General features: G+C 26.5%; 1 protein-coding gene across 2 annotated transcripts in view; it reads left to right on the top strand.

Moving 5' to 3' along the window:
- LOC136090459 (uncharacterized) overlaps nucleotides 1-27613 on the top strand; it is a 50639-nt gene that overhangs the window by 12047 nt on the left and 10979 nt on the right. The window contains exons 4-6 of one of the 2 annotated variants that reach the window (XM_065817143.1): nucleotides 6016-6150; nucleotides 12173-12302; nucleotides 25478-25559. In XM_065817143.1, coding sequence (XP_065673215.1) covers nucleotides 6016-6150; nucleotides 12173-12302; nucleotides 25478-25559 — 347 coding nt within the window. The remainder of the gene's footprint in view (nucleotides 1-6015; nucleotides 6151-12172; nucleotides 12303-25477; nucleotides 25560-27613) is intronic. The other variant, XM_065817144.1, reaches the window with a different exon arrangement.

The following is a 27613-nucleotide window of genomic DNA, read 5'->3' as shown; positions in this document are numbered from 1 at the left end:
TTTAATAGGGCTGCTAGCAAGAACCTTATTCTCCTAACCATTACTACCTGCTAAATGTTTCTGTGGTTGTTACATATTGACCAGACTAAAAAGAAAGTTATATTGAGACGTATGGAGCACCAGAAAAATAGTATTATAGTAAGGAAAATGGGGCAGTTTGGGTACTACAGAACAAAACATGCTGCATTACTTTTGACTGAATGTATCCTAAGACCTTGTCTGTTGCTTCAGAGTATCAGATTCACAAAATTTGAGTCACTTAAAATTCACTCGCAATAATTTAGATCTTCATATATTTATTAAGGGTAATGTACTCAATCAGTCATCTACCCTTCATCTTCTAGGATTAACTCTTACTTCTGATCTTTCTTGGAAAGCATATATCAAATCCATTGCAAAATTACCGTCTGCTAAGGTTGCATCTCTTTATCGAGCTCGACACTTTCTTACTCCAGATTCTATTCTCTATCTCTATAAATCTTAAATCTGACCTTGTATGGAATACTGTTGCTATATCAGATACAGATCGTCTAATGATGCCCTTTCTCTTTTAGACAAGGTGCAAAAATGCATTGTAAACATAGTTGGACCTGCTCTTGCAGCAAACCTCCAACCATTATCACATCGTTGTAATGTTGCTTCTCTTTCTCTTTTCTACAAATACTATAATGGACACTGCTCTAAAGAGCTAGCATCTCTTTTGCCATCTACTAAAATTCATTCTTGTGTTACTCGTCATTCAATTAAGTCTCATTCTTTTACTGTGACTGTTCCTAAGTGTTGCAAAAACTTTTATTCGTCAAGTTTTTTTCCTCAAACATCTGTTCTTTGGAATTTGCTACCTTTATCTTGCTTTCCTGATTCGTATAATTTGCTATCTTTTAAGTCGTCTGTCAACTGTTATCTTGCTCTATAAAATTTTCTCTTCCAGTAACTTTCAACTCTAATAGTGGTTGCTTGCAGCCTTGTTGGAAGCGAAGATAATAGACAAAAATCAACAAAATTAGTGTTCAACATGAGATAGGAATTGGTCCGAAGTTCTTGATCAGAATGTGAGGATAACACGAAAACCAAAATTTGGGGCTTTTTTTCTTAAAAGTAGTTGACATCAGAGTTAGAAAAATTTTAATATTTTAATTTTCACTTTTAGTATTATCTTTTTAACGGTTTATTTTTATCATAATGCTTTTTTCTGTAACAATTTTTATTTATTATAGCTGATGACACTGACCACAATAGCGAAATATCAATAAATATATGAAAACTTTTAAAAATAAAGTAAACAATATAAATATAGTAAAAGTAAATAAAAATAATTATGAATTTAAATTTCTTAGTTCGATTCAAACTTTATGTACATAAAACAAACTAAAGGTAATATATTTGATACTTTGATCACATAAAACATAAAATAAACTAAAGTATTAAACTCATTAAAGTTTTAATCAAACAAAATTTTATATTTAGTTAATTTGAACTAGCTAACATATTTGATAATTTGAACATAAAAGCAAAATTTAAACATTTAATAATTTTAATAGTTTTTACAATAAAATTTAGATAACAATAAATTTAAATCAAATTCATTTAAGTTTTAATTACAAATTTTTTTATGTATAGTTGGTTGCTCTTTTATACTTGGAATTATTTTATTGCGATTTTCAAAATTTTCATATTCAATAACATTTTATTTACAAAGAACAAGAGAAACTAATGTATTATACAAAAATAGAATATTTATTATATATATTAAAATTACATAATGTCCAATAAAATATATTTTCTTTGGTAGAAATATTTGGCTATTAAATTAATTCCCAACAAAAGAGCACTGATGTTTAAGAAAAAGATGTCAAATATTTTGAGCCTAAAGGAACTGAATGAGGTGTCATGTAAGATTAATTTTATGGAACAAATGATGATAAATTGCTTTATCAGCAACCATGGTATATTTGTAAAAAAGAAAACAAAATAAATTCTTATGAGGATGGAATGAAACTCAAGTTGCTAGAATTTTGGCAGCTAGAGCTAGAGCTCAACTATTACAGTTTTTCTAAAAAAGTTTATTATAGTGTGTTTTTGGGCCTTGTTTAAAAAAGAGAGGGTTTCATAAGGAGAACCAGCCCAAATATACAGTATTTTATACAACAACAAGCAAGAGATTTAGGGAGGTAGAGAATGGTATCTCCTTTTTCTTACTTTTGATTTTATAAACAACAGAGTTTATTTTTGTTAAAGTTCATCATTTACTGCAAACAAGAAGCAAGATCACATTCAAGCTACAAACCCCCTGTCTCAGAAGGGAGGTCACATTCATGGTTGCCTGCCAATTCTAAATAAAAAAAATTTTAAATGATCCGAAAATATTGATTTTTTTAAAAACTGGACTTTACAGTTGTGTCATTAATTATAATATTTTAGAAAAATAATCAAGAATGAAAAGAATAAAAATATTGCAGATCCACAAGAAAAAGACTAAGGTAGACTGAGACTTAAAACCAATTAACAGGAATATAAGCTTTAGGGTGCATCACAAAATAACAATTTAAAAAATTGATTTTGTCTGACACCTAATTGTGTTCTATATATCAAAAAAACAATGACTTTCAAAAATTTTAGAATAAGAAATATTTTTACAATGACTTTCAAAAATTAAAGAAAGATACAATAAATTAAAGAAAGATACATAAAGAAAATTAAAGACAATACAATGACTTTCAAAAATTTTAGAATAAGAAATATTTTTAGAGGTCCCCCGACACTCTTGAATATTTGACCAGTCCCTAATATTTATAAAATATGTAGTTTTTTAAAAGTAGGTCGTGTTGGGTCTCAAATTAAGCAAAATTTTTAAAAAATTTCAAAAATAATAATTAAAAAAAAAAAAAAAAATTTTATATTTCACTGCTATGTATATATAAAACTACAAAAAATGCACCTTTTTCATTTTTATTTTAAAAATGTTATATTTATTGCAGTAAAATCTAATGGGAATTTTTTTTAATAAAATGATGACTATTTTTAAAATTTTTATAAAATATCACTTAATTTGAGACCCAACATTTTTTTGAAATCATCAGGGACTGATCAAATATTCAAGGGTGTCGGGGGACCTCTAAAAATATTTCTTATTCTAAAATTTTTGAAAGTCATTGTTTTTTTGATATATAGAACACAATTAGGTGTCAGACAAAATCAATTTTTTAAATTGTTATTTTGTGATGCACCCTAATAAGCTTCTATGTAAACCTTAATTGTATAGATCTTTTATGAATAATAAGAAAAAAATTATTTAGTTTAGTTTAATGTACCGCCACAATAAATTCTCAAAATTAATTTGTGTTTTTTCTGATGTGTTTTTTTGAAAATGGGCTTATAAATATTTTTCAAATATTGCTAAGAATTATATTTTTTTTCAAAGAAAAGTAGCTAACAGTTTATGGTTTTTGAATATTTGATATAATTACAATATTTTAATTATTTCTTTTTTTGAATAAGCCAAAAAAAAAAAAATGATTAAGTTCATGGAATCTAAAAGCAGTGAAAAAGAAAAAGGAATTATTGGTTCATCTCTTATTTTAATTTTTTGTTAAAACAGTTTTAGATGTTAAAAATAATCAGATGTCTTATTGCTAAAAAAAAATTATATAATAAATCTAAAGTTTTAACATAATTCTGCAAATTTGTAAATACAAAGTTCTTTTTTTAAATAATTAAAATTTCACAAATTTCAGTTGGCATAGAATATTGTTTTTGTAGTTAGTTAGCATTGTAGTCTATTTTTATTGCTAAATTTAACTCATCAGTGACTGGGTTTAGGTTCAAATTTAAGTTCATATTCAACACAAGAACATAAAATTATTGAAAGACAATTGCTACTTATTCATTAAAAGTATAATTTCCTCTTAAAAATATAATAATCCTCTTGCAAGTTGGTGGATTCATTTTTGCTGTTTAGAGTATTATTTTTAATGTAGTAATTGGTTATAAAGTTTAGAGTATTATTTTTAATGTAACAATTGTTTATAAAGTTTAGAGTATTATTTTTAATGTAACAATTGTTTATAAAGTTTAGAATATTATTTTTTAATGTAGTAATTGGTTATAAAGTTGAAACTTGAAATAAATTAGTAAGATGAGTGGAAAAAAAAATTTTAATATAAAAAGGTAAATTTTTTTATCAATTAAATTACAAAAAAAAAATGTAAATCTTTCAACAAAAATCTTTTTATTTCTATAGACAAATTTGTAGTTTTTCTATAGAAATAAATTACTATCAAATCAAACCTTTTATCAGGTGCAAAAAAATTTCCTGTTTTTGGATACTTAAAGGGATCCTCAAGTGCCTAGACAAGTTGTGTTTATATTAAAGAAAATGTTTAAAAAAAATGTTTGGACTGAATTTTTTTTGATTAAAACTAAATAATAAATGCATATCAATAAAATTAGAATTGTTGTTTTAGTTGAAGCTCGCCGTGTCCATTTTTTTTTTGGTTCTCCAAAGTCTGTATAGTGTTAGCCACAATCTGCAGACTTGATAATTTATTTCATGTGTGGTATATGCCATCAACCAAAATTGGTTTTCAAGATATTGTATTATTTTTTCTGCCACAATCTTCATGTTTATTTGTATAACTTTTTACTAAATTCCAAATAAATTTTACGGACAATATAAAATTTTTAAAATTGGGTTTTTTAACTGTTCCTCCGGTAGTTTTTTAACTTAAGACAGGTTTTAATATGACATGCTCAAAAAAATACAACATGAATTGAGAAATGCCAAATGCACAATGTTCTATAAAATATAAAACGAGAAACTATCATACTGACTTGATTTTTCCTCCAGCTGCTAACTCAAATAATAACAAAATATGTATAATTGTGTCATGATTTTGGCTGGCTTCTAAAACAAAATAAATTTAATGCAAGCAAAAAAAACTTATTTAGTAATAAGACAGATTACTGTTTCCACTTTCTTCTTAATTACCTGCTACAACACTGAGCATCTGTTTAAAACTGTATAACTAGCCCACTAACACTTTATTTAATATATTCAATCTTTTCTCTAATATGTTCCACTAGTGATTAGACTTACTTGTTCTAATGCAAACTTTATATAGAGATAACAGTTCGAAAAAATTCTTATTGCTTTGAAAAAAAAAAAATAATAATAAGATCCAGAATATAAAACGACTTTTTATAAAGGAGTTCACCATAAAAATCTTATTTAACACTTTATCTTAATTTTGTTTAGCTCTTGAACCAAAGCAGGAGGATATTAGTCAACTTAAATATAATATTCTATAAAAAGAAAATGTAACACTCAATAATACTGGTACAAAAGTCATACATTCAAGAACTTAAGCATATTTTAAAAAATCTAAGCAACTATATTAAAGATACAATAATTTAATTATCATCGTGGCGGTTGTTAAAAACAAGTTTCGCTAATAAAATATAAAAACAAAATATATTACTTTATTTTTAATTATATCACAAATATTTTTTGAGATTTAGTAAAATATTATACTTATGTTTAATTTGCTGATTGTAGGGAGAAAAATACATATACCTTAAAAAAAGATACAATGTCTTGAAAAAAAAAATTTTACTATGACTTCATATACTGAAACTGTTATGAATTAAACACGCATGAAATAAATTATCAAGTCTGCAGATTGCAGCTAACATATTGTGTTCATATTAAAGAAAATATTTTTTTTAAACATTTTCTTTAATATGAGCACAACTTGTCTCAGCACTTTAAGATCCCTTTAATTTAAGTATTATACTTTTTGAAAAAATGCTTTTTTTAATTTTATTTGGAGGGGGTGGGGTGAGAGTAAAGAGAACGTGAGAAAGAGGGTGGGTGAAAGTTGGGGTGTCTGTGTTATTGAAATGAGTTTAGATGCAAATTTGGTTCTATTTTAGGTCCATCTTTGCATAGATCAAAATACAGGTAAAAAACTAGCTATGAAATGTATTGAGACTCAAAACATTGACAATAATGTTTAGGCAAACGAAGAAGTTGAAAAATTTCAACATGAAATTTCACTTTTTCAATCACTAAACCATGAACGAATTGTGAAATACTATGGTTCAGCTTATACTAACACAACAATCTCTATTCTAATGGAATTCATGGAAGGGGTTAAGAAGTTTCATTTATTTTTATAATATATTATATAATTTATATATTATATTATATATATATATATATATATATATATATATATATATATATATATATATATATATATATATATATATATATATATATATATATATATATTATATAAATTGTTAATTTTGTTTTTTATTTATTGTTTAATTTAGGAAAGTTTAAGAATAAAAATTAAATGTATAAATTAAATAAAAATAAAAATGAGTAACCTCGTTGACTGTAGAGGTCTCTCAGGCTCGAGGTAGTGAGTTCAGTAAAAATAAATAAGGTATATTGTTTTAAATGGTATTTTTTAATTTTAAAAAAAAAAATTTAATTAAAAATACAAATTGTTATTAAGTTAAACAGTTAGTACTTTTTTTATTTTTTTTTTTGTAAAACTCTGACTTTTTTTTCATGTTTCTTATTTTTTCCTAAATTGTCTTAACACACTCAAGAGTTCTTAGACAAGTCCAATGTTTTGCTTCCTATACAGAAGGTAGACATTTTTAAGTTAATTAGCCAGGATCCTAGAAGAAATAATGAGGCTGTAAAGGAGAATTAAATTCTTTAAAGAGATGTTTGAAAGGAAACATGGTCAAAATGTCCTAAAAAATGACAAAACAAAGCTGAAATAGTTGCTGTAGGTGAGTAAAGAATGAAAAACCTGCATAGTAAGATGGTAGAAAAAAAGCTGGACACAAAGCTTGAAGGAGAGACTAAAAGCACACATTAAGCAAAAAAAAAGAAGGCCAATTACTGGTAAAAACAGCAGAAGAAGAAGCTTTGAAAAGTTTTAAACAGGAATTCTCTTGTGGGTGTAGTGGAACAGATTATGATTCAGATTTTGAGACTCCTAATGCAAAAAAAAAAAAAAAAAAAAGACTTTATAAAGGTTTGCCTTCAGCTCAGTCTGAATGATGTTTTAGATAAACAGATTCTATTTATGGCAAGGTAAATAAGTTTATGCATAAAAAAGTTAAATATTTTACAAATATTTATAAAACTTCTAGTTAAAACAACTTAAATTTTACATAATTTAAAAAATTATAATGCTTTGTTTTTTTTTTGTATCAAGTTAACGTAAGAGCTAAAACAGAAATGTTGTCTTCCCTATTCTAAGCTGGGGAAGTTAGATACTGACATGTTGAACATTTTTAAGTTGCAGATGGCAAGAAAAAACCATGAAATTACAGAGAATGAAGCACTTAAAGTAAGAGAGCGGAAACAGGATAAGATTAGGGGTTTAAAGCTTATTCTTCACTTTGACACAAAGTTGGTGAAACACTACAGGACGAAGGTAAACATTTCAGAAACATTAGAAAGGTTGGCAGTTAGTGTTTCCTTTCAGTTCAGTTAACTTTCTTCTATGTTTACTTAAAGTACCTATCTCAAGAGGTAAAAGCACTGTTAATCCAAAGTCATGTATTATGACTTAACATATTATTTAACAACTTAACAAAGACTTAACAGACAACTTTATGACTTAACAGACCATATCATTGCTCTAAGCATAATGGTGCAGATAGAAATATTGAACTTTATTCTCCACCTCGTGCAATTTTTTGGCCAATGTGCAGATAAGATGTTTTACTATGTTTTACTCAGGCTCCATCCTCTGAACATTTAAAATTTCATCACAGATCATGATATATCCACTTCACTTCGTATGGAAAAGTTCTTAATCTTACTATTTTCAGACACAAGACAGTGTTATCTTTGTTTTAGCTGACTAGCACTTAGAGGAGAAAGAGAGGATGGATTTTCTTGTGGAATTGTTAAAATACAATGTTCCAGAGATGAATAGCTTTGACAAAGAACAAAAGAACATTTTATACAGGTCGTTGCCCTCTCAAAGCTATCAGAATTTGTTTCTCAGGAGACATATCACTTTTTTCTCTATCTTGGTATAACCAAAGATGACATGCTCTTGTGAAAAAAAGAAGACGTCAAATTTGAAGAAAAACCTTAACAATATATCTTTTAAAGACATTTGTCTCCAGTAGTGTTTTTCAAAAAACATTTTTGAAAAATATCTGTAGCTCACATCTTATTGTGTTCTATATAAAATAACACTGGTTCAAAAAAGTTTTTTGAATAAAATATATTTTTAGTGGTGCTTCAAGACCCTTGAACATTCAATTGGTCCTTATTAATAAAAAAATAGTCAAAACTGTTTCTGGAACATCGTATTTTAATTGAAAAAAAATGAGTTTTATCAAAGTTAAAGTTCACCAGCCACCTGTTCACCAATGCCCCCTCTAAGCAATCAAAGAATGTTTGCTTCTCTGATTGCTTAAACAATGACTCTTCAAGTCTAAAATATGAAAATTTCTGGGAGATCATTAATGTAAATTGAAAAGAGTATAGTATAGGGCCATGGATTGAACCTTGAGGAACCCCTGAAGTTACAGAATATGCAGAAGAGTGATGTCCATTGACAACAACTTTTATACTACCATTGGTAAAGAAGGATTCAATAATCTTAAAGATGTTACCTGATACACTGTAAGAAGAAAACTTATGGAGAAGACCAGCATGCCAAACTTTATCAAAAGCTTTAGTAATGTCTAGAGCAATAATCTTAACCTCTCCTCATCTATCTATTGCACAATAAAACCTGTCAGTTATTACCATTAACAAACAAGCAGTAGAACAAGACTGAAATCCATATTGATTCATATCAGAAAGTCATTAGATTCACGATGAGAGATTAATTGATTAATCTCTCATTGTGAATCTAAAAAGAAGACTAATGGGGGGGGGGGGTATTGAGTATAAGTCAGATTGCTCTCCAGAATTTTTGAAAATAGGGGTAACAGATGCTGCTTTCCAGCAGGCGGGAAAACAAGATTCTGATAAGTGTTTGTTAAATAGTTATGAAAGTATAGAGGACAGCTCCAGAGAACACTTCTGCTTCACTATAACAGATATTTTGTCCAAACCACAAGCTGAAGAAGAGTCTGAGCAGAAAATCACTTTAGATACAGAAGCTGGAGTAATACAAATATCAAGCAATGGATCAACCTGTTTGTTGGCTATATCAGATAGGATGTGACTAGTGGAATCAAGAAATGATATTGATGAGAAGTTCTTAGCAAACAATTCAGCTATGTCTTTTGGTGAGGTGACAAAATCTGAACTATACAAGAGAGGTTGAATAACAGATCTGCCCTTATTATAATTACTGTTAAAGATTCTCCAGATGTCACAAAAGCCTAGTTTTTAGGATGAAATACAAGATTTCATGTCCTGAGAATAGTGGGGTTTGGCATTAAACAAAACCTTTTTACAACTGTTTCTAGCAATAGTAAACAGACGCCAGTTTTCTGTCAGCAGGAAAGGCAAAAGATTTTTACCCATGTCAGCAGGAAAACAAAAGATTTCTAATCAGTTTTCTAGTCAGCAGGAAAACAAAAGATTTCTACCCAAGGGCCATCACAAAGAAAATCACTGAAAGAGGGGGATTCTGATAATGAAGAAGAACGAGATAATAGTTTTTGAGATATCAAACCGTGATCAGAAGCACATAAGGGTAAATGTGGAGAAACTAAGCACTGCCTAGGAACAGAAACAAGACACAAGTCGAGTAGAGAAGGTAAATAGTTCGGATTGTCTGGAAAGCCATTTGGAAAGTTGACCGTTTGTGTTAGAGATTGAGAAAGGCAAAAGTTGTAGGCTGTAATACCTGCAGAATTACTGACAATAGAACCAAGCCATTTAGTGTGATTAGCATTGAAGTCACCAACAACACTATTGGCTGATGGATAAAGAGAGAGGGCTTGGTCAATTTGATCAGAAATAACATGGAAAAGAGTGCTGTCTTAAGATGAAGGAGAGTGATACAGAATAAAGAGAAAGGAAATAGAGTGAAGTGGTGCTTAATAAAACTTATAAAAGAATAGTCTGTGGATTAAAACAAAGTTTCCCGACAAATGGGAGAATTTTTATGAATGTAAATTTACAAATTAAAGGAATATAACCATCAACACTAAGGTCATAAGATGAGACAGCAGAACTCAAATTAGTCTCACAAAGAGCAAGTAGGTCTAGTGAACTTTGCAAGAGATAAGACTCAATAGAAGAAAAGTTACTTTGAAGAAAATAAATATTAGTGAATGATAAGTTTAGAGAACTTGGTGGTGACGATGTTTTTTGTGTTAAATAGTTTTTGATACTTTAGTCATTTTTAAAATTTGTTATAGAACTTGACTCAAAACACAGATAGTACTCAGTACACTATCTAATAGTCCAAGCAATTGTCTCATTACTCTTAATAAACCCTAAGCTATAACAAAAGGCTACAAATGTGGCCTTAACAATGCACACCAAAAGTACAAACATGAACATCATCCATGCCCAACATAGCACTGCTAGTACTCTAATATTTTACAGCTGTTGATGGAATCAGCTTCTCCAAAAGCTACCATAGAGTTTGGGAAACCTGATCACTAGCTGGCCTTATGCAAGACAGTAGCCAGATCCATTTAATATCTGCCCTTAAAGAGTATTTTTATTGAAATAACGCCACCAGCCATTACTCAACCAAGAGCCCCAAGATAGAGGTTGTTTTAAGTTGGAGTTGGCTTCTCCTAGCCTTTGCCCAAAAAAGCATATTTTACAACACAGCAGGACATAAAGCAGGTTGTACTAGGTTACATGTTACTAATAGCAGGATAACGATATAAGAAAATAAATGTTATTTTAAATCAGTAATAGCATCAAAAATGAGAAAATAATAAATAAAAAATGATCAAATATTATCACTGAAATTTATTATATAAACATATAAAAAATAAAAGGATCAGTAAAAAAAAAAACGATATTAAAATTAATGTTATTATTCAAATAGTAATTGAACAAATGCTAAAAGATAAATGAACTGATTTTAAATTAAGAATAGCTGTGACTATTAGCTATTCAATTGAACAAAAAGACAACTTCAACAGTGAAAATGTAATGAAGCTATTAAGGACATCACGTATGATGGCATTAATTGATATTGTAAATAAATAATAAATATATATATATACACATGTATATATGTATATATATATATATATATACATATATGTATGTATATATTTGTGTATGTATATATATATACATACATATATATATATATATATATCTATATATATATATATATATATCTATATATATATATCTATCTATCTCTATATATATATATATATATATATATATATATATATATATATATATATATATATATATATATATATATATATATATATATATATATATATATATATATATATATATATATACATACACACACACATTTATATATACATACATACACACACATACATACATACACATATATATACATACATACATATATACATACACACACACACACATATATATATATATGTGTGTGTGTGCGTGTGTGTGTGTGTTTGTGTGTGTGTATGTATGTGTATGTGTATATATATCTATCTATCTATCTATCTATCTATCTATCTATCTATATATATATATATATATATATATATATATATATATATATATATATATATATATATATATATATATATATATATATATATATATATGTATATATGATATATATATATATATATATATATATATATATATATATATATATATATATATATATATATATATATAAGGTAAGTGTGGGTATTAAGGCCCGGCGGGTAATAAGGCCCACTAATCCAAACTTAGGGAAAAATTAATTGTGAAACTATTTTTCGACATTAAAATATTAGAGTTATCTGGTTTTATCACTGGCAGCAAAAAAAATTCAGCATTTCTTTACATTTTCATTTTTTTAGGTGGGCCTTAATACCCATACTTACCTTATATATATATATATATATATATATATATATATATATATATATATATATATATATATATATATATATATATATATATATATATATATATATATATATATATATATATATATATATATATATTTATATATATACATATATTTACAACATTATTATTTTTTAGGGATCTCTTTATGATGAAATATCAAACAAGGGTGTCTTCGATGAGAAAACAGCATCAGAAAAATCTTTTCAAATTCTTGTTGGTTTAGAATACTTACACAATAAAAATATTGTACACAGGGATATTAAAAGTTAGTTTTTTATCATTTAATATTTCTTTTAGATTGAATATTTAATTATAAAATTAAATATTCAATTCTTTGTTATAAAATTATGAGTTTTATTATTTGAGTATAGTTTTATTTTAACTTTTGTTTTACTTTTTGTTATATATTAAATTAATTTTATTTGTATATACTTTTGATTAACATTATTATTAGTCTTTAACAATCATTTTAAAACTATTTTGTAAAGACAGCTCATTTTTCAATTTTTTTAAATTTGATTACAGTTTATTGAAGCCTTTTTGTTTGTCATTTTTTAATATCATAAAATAATTTTTAGGGTTTAATAATTCTGTATACTTTAATGCTGTCCGTTTGCTTAGTTACATAGTTTTTTTTGTTGATTAAAGTTGTTGTTTAATTTCTTAAGTTGTTTTATTTATACTTTTGTTTTTAATTTTGTACTAGTTACTTAATATTTTGTGTAGGCATGTTGTTGTGGTTAAGTTATAGCAAGAAATATCAAAATCTGTTTTATATCACAATTTAATTGTTTTGCTGTGCAGCAGCCTTATTCATTAAGGTTCTTGTTTTGAAACTAAAGAAAGGACTTTGTTACAAAGTTTTAAAGATAAGAAAAAAAATAGTATACTTTTAATAGCGGTCTTGGTCGCATCTTGCAGTGCTTCATAAGTTTTTTGCATTTCAAATCGAAGAGTTTTTACAGCATTGATGTGGCCTTCTCATCTTGTATCACTTAACGGTTTAACTGTTAAAAATGGATACTTTGATTGCAAAATTACCCATCTTTTTGTTGAAGCAGAAAAAAAATTATAAATTTGATCGATTATATTAAAAAACATAGAAACTTTAGGTGAACATCTCACAGAATCAGCAACTACCAGATTTAATGAAACTGCAGCATGGAATATAAACCGCTTTTGGACATTTGAGCAAATTTTGATTTTAATGGATTTGCCAATCAAGCCAATGATTTCATTCTGAATATCTTTTGCCAGATAGTGCACAAAATTTGGTGTTTTTTTTTGCTCTCAACAAATGTTTTTCCATAACTGAATCAAATTCAGCCAAAAATTCTAAATTTTTTAGAAAGTTTCCATTATTATCTTGATAGGCTTTGTCACAAGAGCCTCTGAGTGGCAGATTTTATTTTGCCATCATAATAGTTAAGGAAATTAATCTTCTCATTACATTGTCCCAATGTTCTTCTTTTTCAATTAAGTTTTTATCCAAAATTTTATCAAATAAAATGCCTTTTTTTAATTTATTTTTCAGATCCATCCACTTGCTGTAGCAATCAAAATGATCAAGGCTTTATTCGTTTCTTTTTAATATTCATGAAACATGGCGCCAATTATTACCACCATTTTGAGCCAACATAATAGGATTTGGAAAAAAAAAGCTTACAACAAAAACAATAAACTTTGTTTGCTTTTTTTGAATAAACTAATCACGCTCTATGATTTTTTCACCATTATCCATGATGCAGTAAAAATAATGATTTGAAAAACTCAAATTATAAACATTTTTTGGAATGTTATTAGAATCTTCTTTGAAACTGTAATGACCTTTTTTAACAGCATTTTGTATGAAATCATTGTTAAAATTTTCTTGCCTATTGCTAATATCGTCAAAGCATTCTGAAGTAGCAGCAGCTTCAATGAATCTTTCAATTGTTTGAATAGTTTCAATTGAATAAGTAGATCCACTTGATTTGCTTTCATTTCCAGAATCAACCAGATCTTGAAATATTGGACTTTCTTCGGTCATATTATCATGATGAGTTTTAAATAGAAATTTTTCTAAAGATGTTTGATTTGATTTCAATTGTTCCACTTTTCGTAGGCATTTTTGTTTAAACTCACAACCTGAAAGTTTTCTTTTCTCCATTCTTTCTTTTAAAAGAAATCAATAAATATTATATAGTTTCATAGCATTAATTAGATAACTTTATATTAAAATAAAAAAAATAATTGAAGTTCTCAAATAAGAGTGCTAAAACACTTGAAAACAAAAAATATTTAACGCAAAAAAAACTACTTTTAAAGCTTTAACTTCTAAATTAATATATAAAGAAACGTTTTTTTAATTAAAAACACTTTTCTAAAATGTCTTGTTTAAAACGCTTCTTTGAAGATATGTTCACCTTTCTTTAGAAATCAATTTTGATCCAATAATTCTTTTCTTTATTTAAATTGGATCATTTTTGTCCTGTAAGTAAAAACAATACTTCTAAACAATGCCAATAAATGGTTACCGGGAAAATGCACAAACATGTTTTGTTTTAATTGGCTGAAACATTTTTAAAATTGTACACTAAATAAATTAAAGAAAATTTAAAAAATGGTTTTTTGAGTTAAAATATCAAAAGACTAATTCTTATATAAATAAGTATACAAATTTTTATATAATTATTCATATAAATTTATATATTTTCATATTCTCAGGAAGAAATAAAAGTTTAATAAAAATTTTGTGCCTTTGTTGCCTTGGCGCTTGGATGAAAATCACCAGTTGTACCCGCCTTCCACCGGGCCTGGGTCTATTTTTTTTTTTTTGTTTATTCACCTCCTCAAGGCCGAGAAGGCCTCATAATAGTGGTTATAACCCTCTCTCAACTCTATAACTCCGAAACACAAACCTTGACAAACAAGGCCGCTGCGCGGAGAAACAAGTTGAGCGCGGTACTACCAGGGACGTGGTGGGGATCGAACTCGGAACCTCACGTTAATGAAGCGAGCGCTTTACCACTACACCACTACCGCAAATAAAGTTTATATGGATTTCACCGGGAATCAAACCTGGATCTCCGTCGGCTATTTCCGCTGCATTACCCTCTAGCCCAATTACACACATATGTCAATGTGTAATGTGCTGTTAAGAATCTATTACTTATACAACAATTATTGCTTTTAAAATGAAAATTCATGTTGCTATGGATTCAATCTGATGATCATTAAAGATGTAATGATATTGTCATTAAATCTTACAGATTTATTTAATAGTATAAATAGGCCTAGAAACTTACTTTTAATGTTGGGGATCGTAAGGAGGAAGTGGGACAGCATGAAATTTCTAAATGAGAGCAGTGCCTACCCAGGACAAAATTTGTATAAATTTTCTTTAAAAAAAATCAATACTATTTTCTAAAGGCTTTTGAAACATATTGTCTATAGAAATTCAACTACAAAAAGTCTATAGAATATTTTCTAGTATTGCAATGGAAAGTCTATAGAAGTTTCTATTAAAATTTTTGTTGATTTTTCTTTAGAAGTCCATAGAAGTAGACCATATTTTTCAAAATTGTAAAGAAAATATTTTTTTAATAATTTCTATAATAATGGTCTATAGAATTGATTAAATATAGCATATTTATCTACTTTTTAGGATATTCTATAGATCATCTGTATATTTATATAAGGAATATTTTCTATTGGAAAAATAAGAAAATCAAGAAGAACTTGACAATTTTTTAGTTTTGGTACTAGATGAACAGACACCACTTAGATAACTTGTGTTTCCCACCAATGACACCAAAAGATCATTTACAAATCTATTTGTACCATGCAATTTGTTGCATTTGCTAAATTTTACAAGGTCAATGTATATTTTGTGACCTGGCACTAACTGTTTCTAAATTACAATATAAAACTACTATGAAATAAGTATAATTAGATTTATGAATAAAAAAAAGATTAAAAAATAATTTTGCAACATGAAAATATCTTACACTACTAGATCCATCTGGGTAGTTGGGTACTTTTCAAATTGGAATGGATAAATAAACAGTCATTTCAGTAAGAATTGATTTGGAAACATGGCTGTCATTAAAAGCATTATTATTTGTTGTGCTTAATAAAAAAATTAGTTGTATTATAAATATTAGCATTTAAGAAACAACATAGACAAATAAAAAGCAAAACATTAACATTTTTCATATTCATGATGCTCTTTTATTGATGGCTCCATTTGAGTGAGAAATTGAGCAATTCCTAATCAATTAATAATTTTTTAATGATGCATACATAATTTTAAAATGAAATTATTTCAAAACTTTAACCTAGTGTTTTTGTTGCATTCCTTTTCTTTTAAAACTCCTAAAATTCAATATGGCTAATTCATTTCATTTATTAAATTTAAAATTGCATTATGGAAACCCCTCCAAACCACACAAAAATGGATATATGTACATATACAATTATATATATATATATATATATATATATATATATATATATATATATATATATATATATATATATATATATATATATATATATATATATATATATATATTTATATTTATATATATATATATATACATAAAATTATAATAATAATAATAAAAGATAAATATACTATGTTTTTAATAACTTTAATGTTTCTACACACAAACGTTTAGTTTTTGCGCAATTTTTGACATTTAAACTTAAATTATTTTCAAATAAAGATAGGCATTTAACATTTATAAAACCAAATTTTTCAAAAACTTTTTCAAAAATGTTCACATACAATGTTATCTGATTTGGTAACGGTGGAACAACTTTTAAAAGTGCATTTGCTTGATCGTTCAACTCCAATTCATCTTGATTATTTGAAATACTTGTTTCATTAAAAAAATAGAATTTTCATACCTGCATATGCATGTATATATATATATATATATATATATATATATATATATATATATATATATATATATATATATATATATATATTAGGTTCTGCTTACCCCCCCCCCCAATTTTAAGACTTTTGTCTCATACTTTTTCCAAATAAGAGAACCAGATTTAACACCTGCCTTCTAAGCAGTGCATTGAAATGACTTGAAGGCCACTGAACAACAATGTTTTCTCCATATATGCCAATCCAGTCATTTTGACCAACTAAAATAAATTTAGTTAAATAAAAATAAGTATTTATTTTCAAAGAAGTTTTATTTATTTTCAATGAAGTTTCAAAGAAGTAGCTTTGCTACCTTTATAACCTTTTTCTTTTTACCAAAGAAAAAAAAAAATAATAAAAATAAAAATCATACCTCAATAGAATTATGAGCAACAAAATTGTATATAGATTATTCAAAATTCATTTTAATTTAATTTTTTTCGTAGCTATTTCTAAATGATAAAACATTACTTTCAATGTTTTTAAGTTCACTAGTTCAAAAGTAATTTTTTAATGATAAGAATACTTTTTTTAAACTCCTCATATATGTTAAGATTTCTTTATAGAAAATTGTAAGTATTAAAAAGTCATTTACTCTCCGTAAAAATTGCAGTATTAATATTCAGTAACAAGAAGTTGAGTTTGTACTTAGTAGCAATATTGTTGGTCTTTTTTAAGTGATAATTGACTGTTATTTTCTAAATAACAATAACAATTTTTTTCATTTTCAATCGTATTTTGTAATGGTGTTTCTATAACTGTATAGAAATTTAATTTCTAAGTATATTTTTTTAAAAAAGAACACTTAACAAAAAACAACACCATCTGATACTTCAGAATTATAAGATTCAGTAGAGTCTTCATGAGCTGATTCGAGTATTATTTTCAGAATAGCTGCCTTTAATTTTCTTTTATTTAGTCAATCAAAAAAACGTTTTGTTTTTAACTTTACTGATGAGTTTGGTGGTAACCATTTAGAATTATAATCAGTTACTGTTTTAGATTCTCACATTTTAACAATTCTATTAATCCAAAACTACAGCAATATGTGCACATGCTTCAGCAAGGCCTGCCTTGCAACTACAGTGTGGATATTAAATTCTGCAAAAATCCATGGATTAATTTGGGTATCATTTAAATGTTTAGAATGAAGCACAATTTTGCCAAATACATTATTTCTTATTTAAATGTTTCCATGCTTTATAGGTCTTCATATCCTCAGCTGTATAAGAACTTGGTGAAAATATTAGATAATTTATTAATTGATCATGTCTGTTTTCAGAAGGTACCTTCCAAAGATACCTAGGTACATCTAATGTTTTGTAGTACGACATTTTTTATAGTAAATAAACTTGATATTGATTTTAAATATTAAAAAATCTTTATTATTATACTATTTTGATATTAAATTTTATAATAATATATTAAAATTGGTACTAAAACCTAATAAAAACCTATTACAAACGATATTAAAATTAATACTGCGAACAGTTTGTTTACTTTTTTTATCCTCTCATAATGGCAGCATTGAAATAGTCATATGACCACAGGAGTACTCAATAGGAATTCAACATAATGAATTTTTTTAGAAATTTAACATGAATTTTTTTTGAAATTAATCATAATAAATTTCTATAGAAATTCACAACGATGAATTTCTATAGAAATTCACAATGATGAATTTCTATAGAAATTCACAACGATGAATTTCTATAGAAATTCACAACGATGAATTTTACAGAAATTCACAACGATGAATTTCTATAGAAATTCGCAACAATGAATTTCTATAGAAATTCCCAACAATGAATTTCTATAGAAATTCCCAACAATGAATTTCTATAGAAATTCCCAACAACGAATTTCTGTAGAAATTCGCAATGATGAATTTCTATAGATATTCGCAATGATGAATTCATTATAATGAATTTTGAAATGTACCTTAAAAAATTGTTTACATTGGGGTGAAGTGGGAAAAAAAAAATAATAATGTCCCGCTTCTTTCCATCGCCGTTTGATTATTTTGATTGGTGAAAGCTCTTGAACATTTTTATGTCGATTAGGTGATTTTATGGTTTTATCAGTTTCTATTTAATAATTTGTGTTAAATGCTGTTTTAAATTTATTTATCCCACTTCTACTCACACTTGTCCCACTTTACCCCAATGGCACAGTTTCTCTAAAAGCACATATTTATATACTTAGTTATAATTGGCTGGAAACCTAAGAGGATTGAATCGCTGCCTATAAAGAAGGTTTATTCTTAAAAACTTGTTTTGGTTCAGTTTATACATTAAATAATAAAGATTGCAATTACCCTAAAAAAAACTTTATGTGTCCCACTTCTCCCCACTTTCCCCTACTTGCAAGCACTTTTCATCCTCTTCATGAGCTCTATTATAATGATCAAGTTAACAGTAAAGTCAAATGAATCTCAAAGCTGACAAAATATAATCACATAAGTAAGTGTTTTGTCTTCATCATGTAGTTCTTACAGTTATTAAACGTTATAATACTTGATTTAAATGTTATAATATAATTTTTGCAGATATGTAAAAACAAAATAGAAAATATTAGGTTAGCTTCTGCTTTGAAATTAACCAAAATCAAAAGAAAATGTGAATTTTTTGAAGCCATAAAGTTTATTCTAACCACTATTTCTTTGTCATTTCTACCTTTGTATTTAATATTAATGATATAAGCCAAAAAATGGTAGTCAATACAATTTTTTGTTGTACTTTTTTGTTCAACTGCTTCTTGGCAACTTGGTTAAGTTTATTGTTAGTATCTCTTAAAGGTTTTTTCAACTGATTACGCATTCTACATCAGGTCCAATGTAACAGCAAGGTTTTAGCATTTCTTTTGCACTTTACACCATGGTTAATTACAAAATTTGTTATATTCTTTTCTATTATATCTCTGTTTTCTTTACACGCTGTTAGTCACATAATTACAGTTGATATGTTTAAACCATGATTTAAACCATTTTAAAAATATCAATTTAAACCAAAGAAATATTTTTTAAACAAGTTTAAATTTACAAATCGAATTATATATTTCATGTAAATTCTTAAATGGATGCTTCTAAAAATTATTTCTCATGTATATTAAATTTACCATATTTTGTTTTTCAATATTGCGTATTTTTTTTTTAAATGCAGTAACATGTCAATGTTTTATAATTTCTCGTATTTGTTTAATTAACTAAATTATTAAATAAATATGACAATTGATTAAAAAAATATAATTAAAAAAATGCAAAACGTGCATGATTAAAAATATATAAAAGATGTATATATAGCATAATATTAAAACTAATACATTATTAAAAATAAATAAAATTTTAGCACTTGCTAAAGGGAAGATCAAAAATTTTTAATAGAAGGAATACCTTGTTTTTATTTTGAGTTTTCTAATTCATTCTAGTTCAAATGTGTGTGTGGTTTTTATTGCAGTTTTTAATATTGCAAATGTGTGCATGATTTACAAAAGTTTTTTTAACGTCTGTTTAATTAATGAAGTTACCAAAATAAAAGTTATTGTGTTAAAAAGGTACTTCTAGATATAGAATTAGATCCCAAAATCAATGATTCAATCAAGGTGAACGAAAAGGAATTTAGAATGATATCTGATGTAGTAGTACTTTTGACTGTTAAAGCAACTGAGGTAGGACTTTGGCCACGAGATGCAACTTTAATTTCTTCTGACATTAGATTTCATGTTGACAAAAATAAAAGAACAACAATCTGAAATCGGAAAACAATTGTATGATGCTTTGAGTCACCAAATTAAAGAGAGGAGAACACCGTTAAGGAGCTTAGTATATCTTCATGGCCAGGTAACTTCATAAAAAATCACAGAAGTTTTTGTGCAAAATACAAATACCCAAAATAAAAAAATTATGATAAACCTGATAAAGTATTTAAACATGTCAGATATAGTAACAGCAGCAGACTTGAGTAGTGATAGTTGTGTTCAGTCGAACCAGACTTTTCCAAGGCCATTCTACAAATGTGATAATAATGTCAAAACATGTGAACAGTTAAATGGAACCAGGCCATTCCACGAATGTGATAATAATGCCAAAACATGTGAACAATTAAATGAAGTTATGAAAAAAGGATTGGCAGCAATACGAACACAACCTATAAGGGTAGAAAGTATAACTTTTTAAATTAAAAAAAAAAAATGCTTTTATTTGAAAGTGGTAGCTCAAGATCACCTTTAAAAAACATGAATATATACTATCTATACAGCCAACAAGTGTGGAGTCTGAACGAGCATTCTCAGCCACTGGGTTTTTATGTTCAAAAAATTGAATACGATTAGTTGATGTATATATATATATATATATATATATATATATATATATATATATATATATATATATATATATATATATATATATATATATATATATATATATATATATATATACACTACCATCCATAATTATTCGAATGACATAAACTTATTTAAAAAATGGTTTAATTAAATTTTTTTATTTTTTTATTTTGCTCTTTTAGTTAATACTATAATCATAAAAGTATTTTGATTAAAATTTTTTGATAAAAGTCATTAAAAAAATAAAAATGCTTCAGTGCACAAAACTACACAAATAATTGATCATCAATGGCTGTGAACATGATGTGTCAAAGTTTGAAATCTATGTTTTCAAGAAAAGATAATTAGTCCAAAAAAAGTTGTTGAATGTATCATAAAGCAGTGTGTATTATTGACTGTGAAACATGGTAGATGTAATGTTAAGGTGTGTAGCTGTTTTTGTTGAAATACTACAGGTTGCATAATTAAAATAGAAGAAATAAAGACAAATGTACTTTATTAGAACATATTTAAAAAGTAATGCTGTTCCTTTTGAAAGTTGGACTAATGGGAAACTATTTATTTTTTTAGAAGAAATCAACTTAAAGCTTAAATACAAAACATAATTTTCAGAACATTGTATAAGTTATTTAACCGAGTTAAAGAATGATCAAATATTGTAAGGAACGACCTCTCCAATCACCATACCTCTCTTCTAAAGGACTTTCATGGAATAAATTAATAGTAATATCATAAACAAATGGCAAGTTATGCAAAAAATGTGGAAAAAACATAGTGAGTGGCATAAAATTGACTTTAACAAACTTGATAAGTCGTTATGTAGAATGCCAAGAATATCTTTAGTAGTTATTGTTGCTAGGCAAGATTAAAAAGGCAAATAAATTATAAAATAATTTAATAAAACTTTAGAATAATTTTTATGCAAACATAATACATAAAAAAATCATATAGTTCAGTTAGATTTCAATTTTTTTTCTAATAGTAAGTATAACTTTGATATTTTATATTGAAAAGTATGACCAATGAATAATTATGGACGGTAGTATATATATATATATATATATATATATATATATATATATATATATATATATATATATATATATATATATATATATATATATATATATATATATATATATATATATATATATATATATAATATATATATATATATATATATATATATATATATATATATATATATATATATATATATATATATATATATATATATATATATATATATATATATATATATATATATATATATATATATATGGCTTAAACCAAGTTAAGAAACAAGATTGGAGTAGTAAAAGCGACAAATCTTGTTTTTATATATAACATTTTATAGAACATTAAATAATGATGTATTCGTTGATGAATTATTGAAGAAATAATTTTCTTTAGTGAAAAGCCTAATGCTTTTTTTTAATTGAAAAAGATGAGTTTAAACCAAAAAAAACATTACTTTTTTTTTGTTTTTTTTTTAAATAAAACATGGTTTTTGGTTATTTTTCAAAAAAAATGTTTTTTTTTCAACCAATAAATCTGCAAATTCAGCAAATAATCTAGTGTTTTAGAATTCAAGAGAGGAATTAAGGAAATCAGCTTTATCTGAGCTGTTTTATATGAGCAAATATTTGTGATGATACATTTCTTATGTGAGACAATTTGGCAAATTTGTTTAACATTATTTCATTAGCAACAGAAGGAAATGTTTGTCTCATCTGCTTTTAGAATCAAACTTTAAATTCATCTGTTTTTAGAATCAGAATAATGAGGTGACACTATAATATATTGCACTTTATTATTATTATTTTATCTATATTTGCATATTATATATGCAATTATATCATATATGCAGCCAACCACCAACCATTATTACATTGTAACCCTGAAGTCAACACTCTCTGATTGCTTGGAGGGGGCATTTGAGCTTGAAAAGGACTCACTTTTGTTACAGCATGTGGCTCACTGTGGCTGGTAAACTTTAGTTCAGATAAACCCAATTTTTTCATCTAATCATTATTGCAATAATTTAGATCTTCCTATATTTATGAATGTGTTTGATGAGTCATCTACCCTTCATCTTCTAGGATTAACTCTTACTTGCAATTTTTCTTGGAAATCATATATCAAATCCATTGCAAAATTAGCGTCTGCAAAGGTTGCATCTCTTTATTGTGCTCGACACTTTCTTACTCTCGATTCTATTCTTTATCTCTATAAATCTCAAATCCGTCCTTGTATTAAATACTGTTGCCATATCTGGGGCGGATCTTCCAATGATGCTCTTTCTCTTTTAGACAAGGTGCAAAATCGCATTGTAAACATAGTTGGACCTGCTCTTGCAGCCAACCTCCAACCATTATCACATCGTCGTAATGTTGCTTCCCTTTTTCTTTTTTATAAATACTATAATGGGCACTGCTCTAAAGAGCTAGCATCTTTTGTGCCATCTACTAAAACTCATTCTAGTACTACTCGTCATTCAATTAGTCTCGTCCTTTTTCTGTGACTGTTCCTAAGTGCTTCAAAAACTTCATTCGTCTAGTTTTTTTCCTTAAATATCAGTTCTTTGGAGTTTGCTCTTTTCATCTTGCTTTCCTGATTCATATAATTTTTACATTTGTAAGTCGTCTGTCAATCGTTATCTTGCTCTATAAAGTTCATTTTTTCTCTTCCAGTAATTTCCAACTCTAATAGTAGTTGCTTGCAGCCTTGTTGGAAGTAAAGGTGTTAAAAAAAAAAATTGCATAACATATTTATATATTTGTTATTGTTTAATCATTTTATTTGTAATTTTTTTACACAAAAGTTAATTTTTTTGTTTTGTTTTAAAGAATGAAACCATTGTTCTAATATAACCAAAATAATAATTTATCCAAAATTCAAATTATTGGGTGTTGAAATCACTGTTGGAGTTTTTTGGGAGGTATTTAAAAACCCGCTATAACAGACTCTATTTTGTTATCTTGTATCAACTTACAAGATAACATTGTTACTACTAAAGTAGATGTATGATTTTTAATAAAAAATATATTGAAGTTGTAAAGTTTCTGAAAACAATGATTTTATATAACAGCTGTTTTACTGTTTTTGAATTTAAACTATTTTTTTTTAATAAGTATATATATATATATTTTTTGTTATATTTGATGCAATGTTTGAAGTAGACTGAGTAATACTCACAGAGAAATAAGAAAGATGTTCTGTTGAACATATCAACAGTTAGCAAAACTCATTTGACTACTGCGGGGAGGGGGGGGAGTTCACAGTAGATGATGCGCTATAGTGAATATGACTGTTAAGGGAACTCTTAAAACAGTTAACAGATCTGGCATATGTAACTTTGTCAGGAGGGGCATTCCACTGTGTTACAATGTAGTTATTAAAGAAGCTTGATTGACTATCAAAAAATACATCAAAAAGTATTGCAATGTTAGCATTATGCAACTGAGTTTGTTTTTTTGAGGTTAAAATTCTCAAGTCACTGCCAGCCCTAAGCTATCACAGAAGAGTGATCACATTCAAAATTGACTTTTTGTTCTAAGCAATCAAAAAGATGAATTTTTTTCGAGACTAAGTATATAGTTGTATCATTAGCAAGTAGAGTCACTTTAAAGTCAGGAATACAAATGAAGTACCCTAGAGGTTACTGAAAATACCAGAGAGTTTTCTTTATCAAGAATGACTATAACACTGCAATTAGAAAAAAAAGTTCAATAATTCTCTGTTTTAATAAAATTACATTCTCTGTAGAATCATAATAAGAGCTTACAGAGAAAACATGTAACACAAACATAAACACTTTATTAAAATGTCTTTAATATGTCAAGAACATATCTTGCTACATTGCCTCCATCTTATCCATGGTTGAACCTAATATAGCAGTTAATTAATCAACAGTAGAACAAGAAGTTTGAATTATTATTAATTGTAGAGATGTCCAAAAATAAATTAAAATTAAAGTTTTTACTATGATATGATAAACTATAAACAGATTTTTATTGCAAATTTTTCCAAAACAAATCTAAGTTTTTCTGTACTGTGATTTTTTGTACAATTATAAGTTATTTTAATAATTTAGTGGAATGAATAAATTCTCCTTTGTTATTTTTTAAATTCTCCTTTGTTATTTTTTAAATTCTCCTTTGTTATTGTAGGTGCCAATATATTGTTAGATTTATATGGGAACTGTAAGCTTGCAGATTTTGGTATATCAAAACAGATACAAGTAGAGTTGCTGTTTGTTTGTTTTTTTTCTTTTTTTCATATTTGCTTTTTTTGACAAAAATAATAGTACATACATATATATATACTTATATATATAGAATATGTATATATCTCTTTTAAATTTACCATTGTTATGTGTCCTATATCAGGGTGTTAGCCTTTTTTTTTTTTTTTTTTGTCTACTCCAAGAAAAAGTTTGATTAATATTCCATTTGGCCACCATTTGAATAACTTTATCTTTTGCTGAATTATGCATATTTCTGAATTGTTTTAAATGTTTGCTTGCAGTTAGCAATATTTTGATCACACTTAAATGTTTTGTTGGTAACAATTTTGATGGCAAATTTAATAAAATTTAATAAAATACTTCACTCAAAATCTTTGAACATCACATAGAAATACATATTCAAATGCTCATTGTTTTCTGAAACCTAGACACTTCTTTGCTTTCTTCTTTTTCTATGAATAATTCAGCAAGCTCTTTCAATATATCCGCGAAGCAAGGCTAAACTGCCAAAAAGTGAAGTGTACGTTTCAGCCCAGTCAGGTTTAACTACTAAAGGTAAAGTGTACATTCCAGCCGAGCGAGTTGGATGCAATCTATTAAGTGTAGTCTGAGACTCACCATTAAGTTGTGATAATAGGTCCCACCTTTTTACACTATTGCTAAAAAATGCATAAATACTTTCTAGAGTTGCAAAAACTGTCAAAACTTCGTTGCAACTTTTCACAGCGTCATTTATAACTAGATTTAAGTAATGAGCAGCACAATTTGATAGCATGATAGCTTTTAAATTAGAAACTTAGTTTTAGTTAAAAGAATTTTTTCAATATGCTGTTTTAGAATTAATTTAAATAAACTTGAATAGCATTTATAGGGCAAAGTGAGATTTGTTCACCACACAAGTGCAACAAATAAATTTAATTAGCGCATTTAAATATCTAATATACTAGATTTAAATTAAATTTAAATTAAAAAAAATAATTTAAAAATAAAAATTAATTTTTTTTTTTAATTTACAAAAACAAAATTTATGTAAATTTTGAATTTGTATATAGAAAAGAAAAAAAAAATTGTATTTATAAATATTGTTTTTTAAAATTAACCCTAACCCTGGTAGAAAAATGTTATGAAAATTATCTTTAATCATCTTCTTTGATGTTTACGGTTAAAGGGGGTGACTTTGATAGGTTTTTGAGCATTTTTGCAAATAAATTCTTTTGTATAAATTTTTGTTTGAATTTTATTTTTTCGGTATAACATACTTTTTCTTCATTGGATTCCTTTAAATATAATTTTAATATATGTTTTTTCAAAAAAAAGTCAAAAATGTAATTAACCTCAATCCTTCGTTGGGGGTGAATTTGATAGTTTATTATTTCTTTGAAGCTTATTAGTTAAGCCATCTTCACAAGTGCCATTAATACCTTTTTTTTCGGAGTTTTATTAAATTACAACACAATTTACAAATATATTTTCAAGATTTTACTGGTAAAATTATAAATTTAGACAACAAGATTAGTTATCAAATATATCCACAAAATGGAAAAAAAAACAAAAAACAATTTGGTTTTCATATGCTAAACATAACAATATAATATATCAATAGCATCATCAGAGTAATTGTAATTAGCAGTTATAAAACTAACAAAAAAAGTACTACTTCTATATAAATATTAAGTACTAATGTACTTTACTTGTTTAACTCCATTTAAAATAAAAAAAGATACCAATATAGAAAAACCTAAAAATCACATTTTCTAAAGATTTTACAACAACTGGTGTTAAATCCAGACTAGGAGTTAGTTGTTCTGTGTAGTACCTCTAAACTGCTGCAGGGTACTAATTAGTAAAATAAATGTTTGAAAGACAAAGTGTTAATTTTCTTAAATGAAATGTTCTGAGTTCAATCATTTAGTCAATATTTCTAACATCTTCTGATAGCTTATCCGATTCACTTAACAGATTTTATCAATATTTTTTACATTTGCTAACTCTAGTTGATAACTATTATTTGTCTTCGGTGGTTGAAGATGTTGCAATATACTTAAGAAATCTACAGCAA

Source organism: Hydra vulgaris, chromosome 14 (genome assembly GCF_038396675.1).
Source record: "Hydra vulgaris chromosome 14, alternate assembly HydraT2T_AEP".
NCBI classification, from domain to species: Eukaryota; Metazoa; Cnidaria; class Hydrozoa; order Anthoathecata; family Hydridae; genus Hydra; species Hydra vulgaris.
This window is presented reverse-complemented; position numbering and strand designations above follow the sequence as displayed.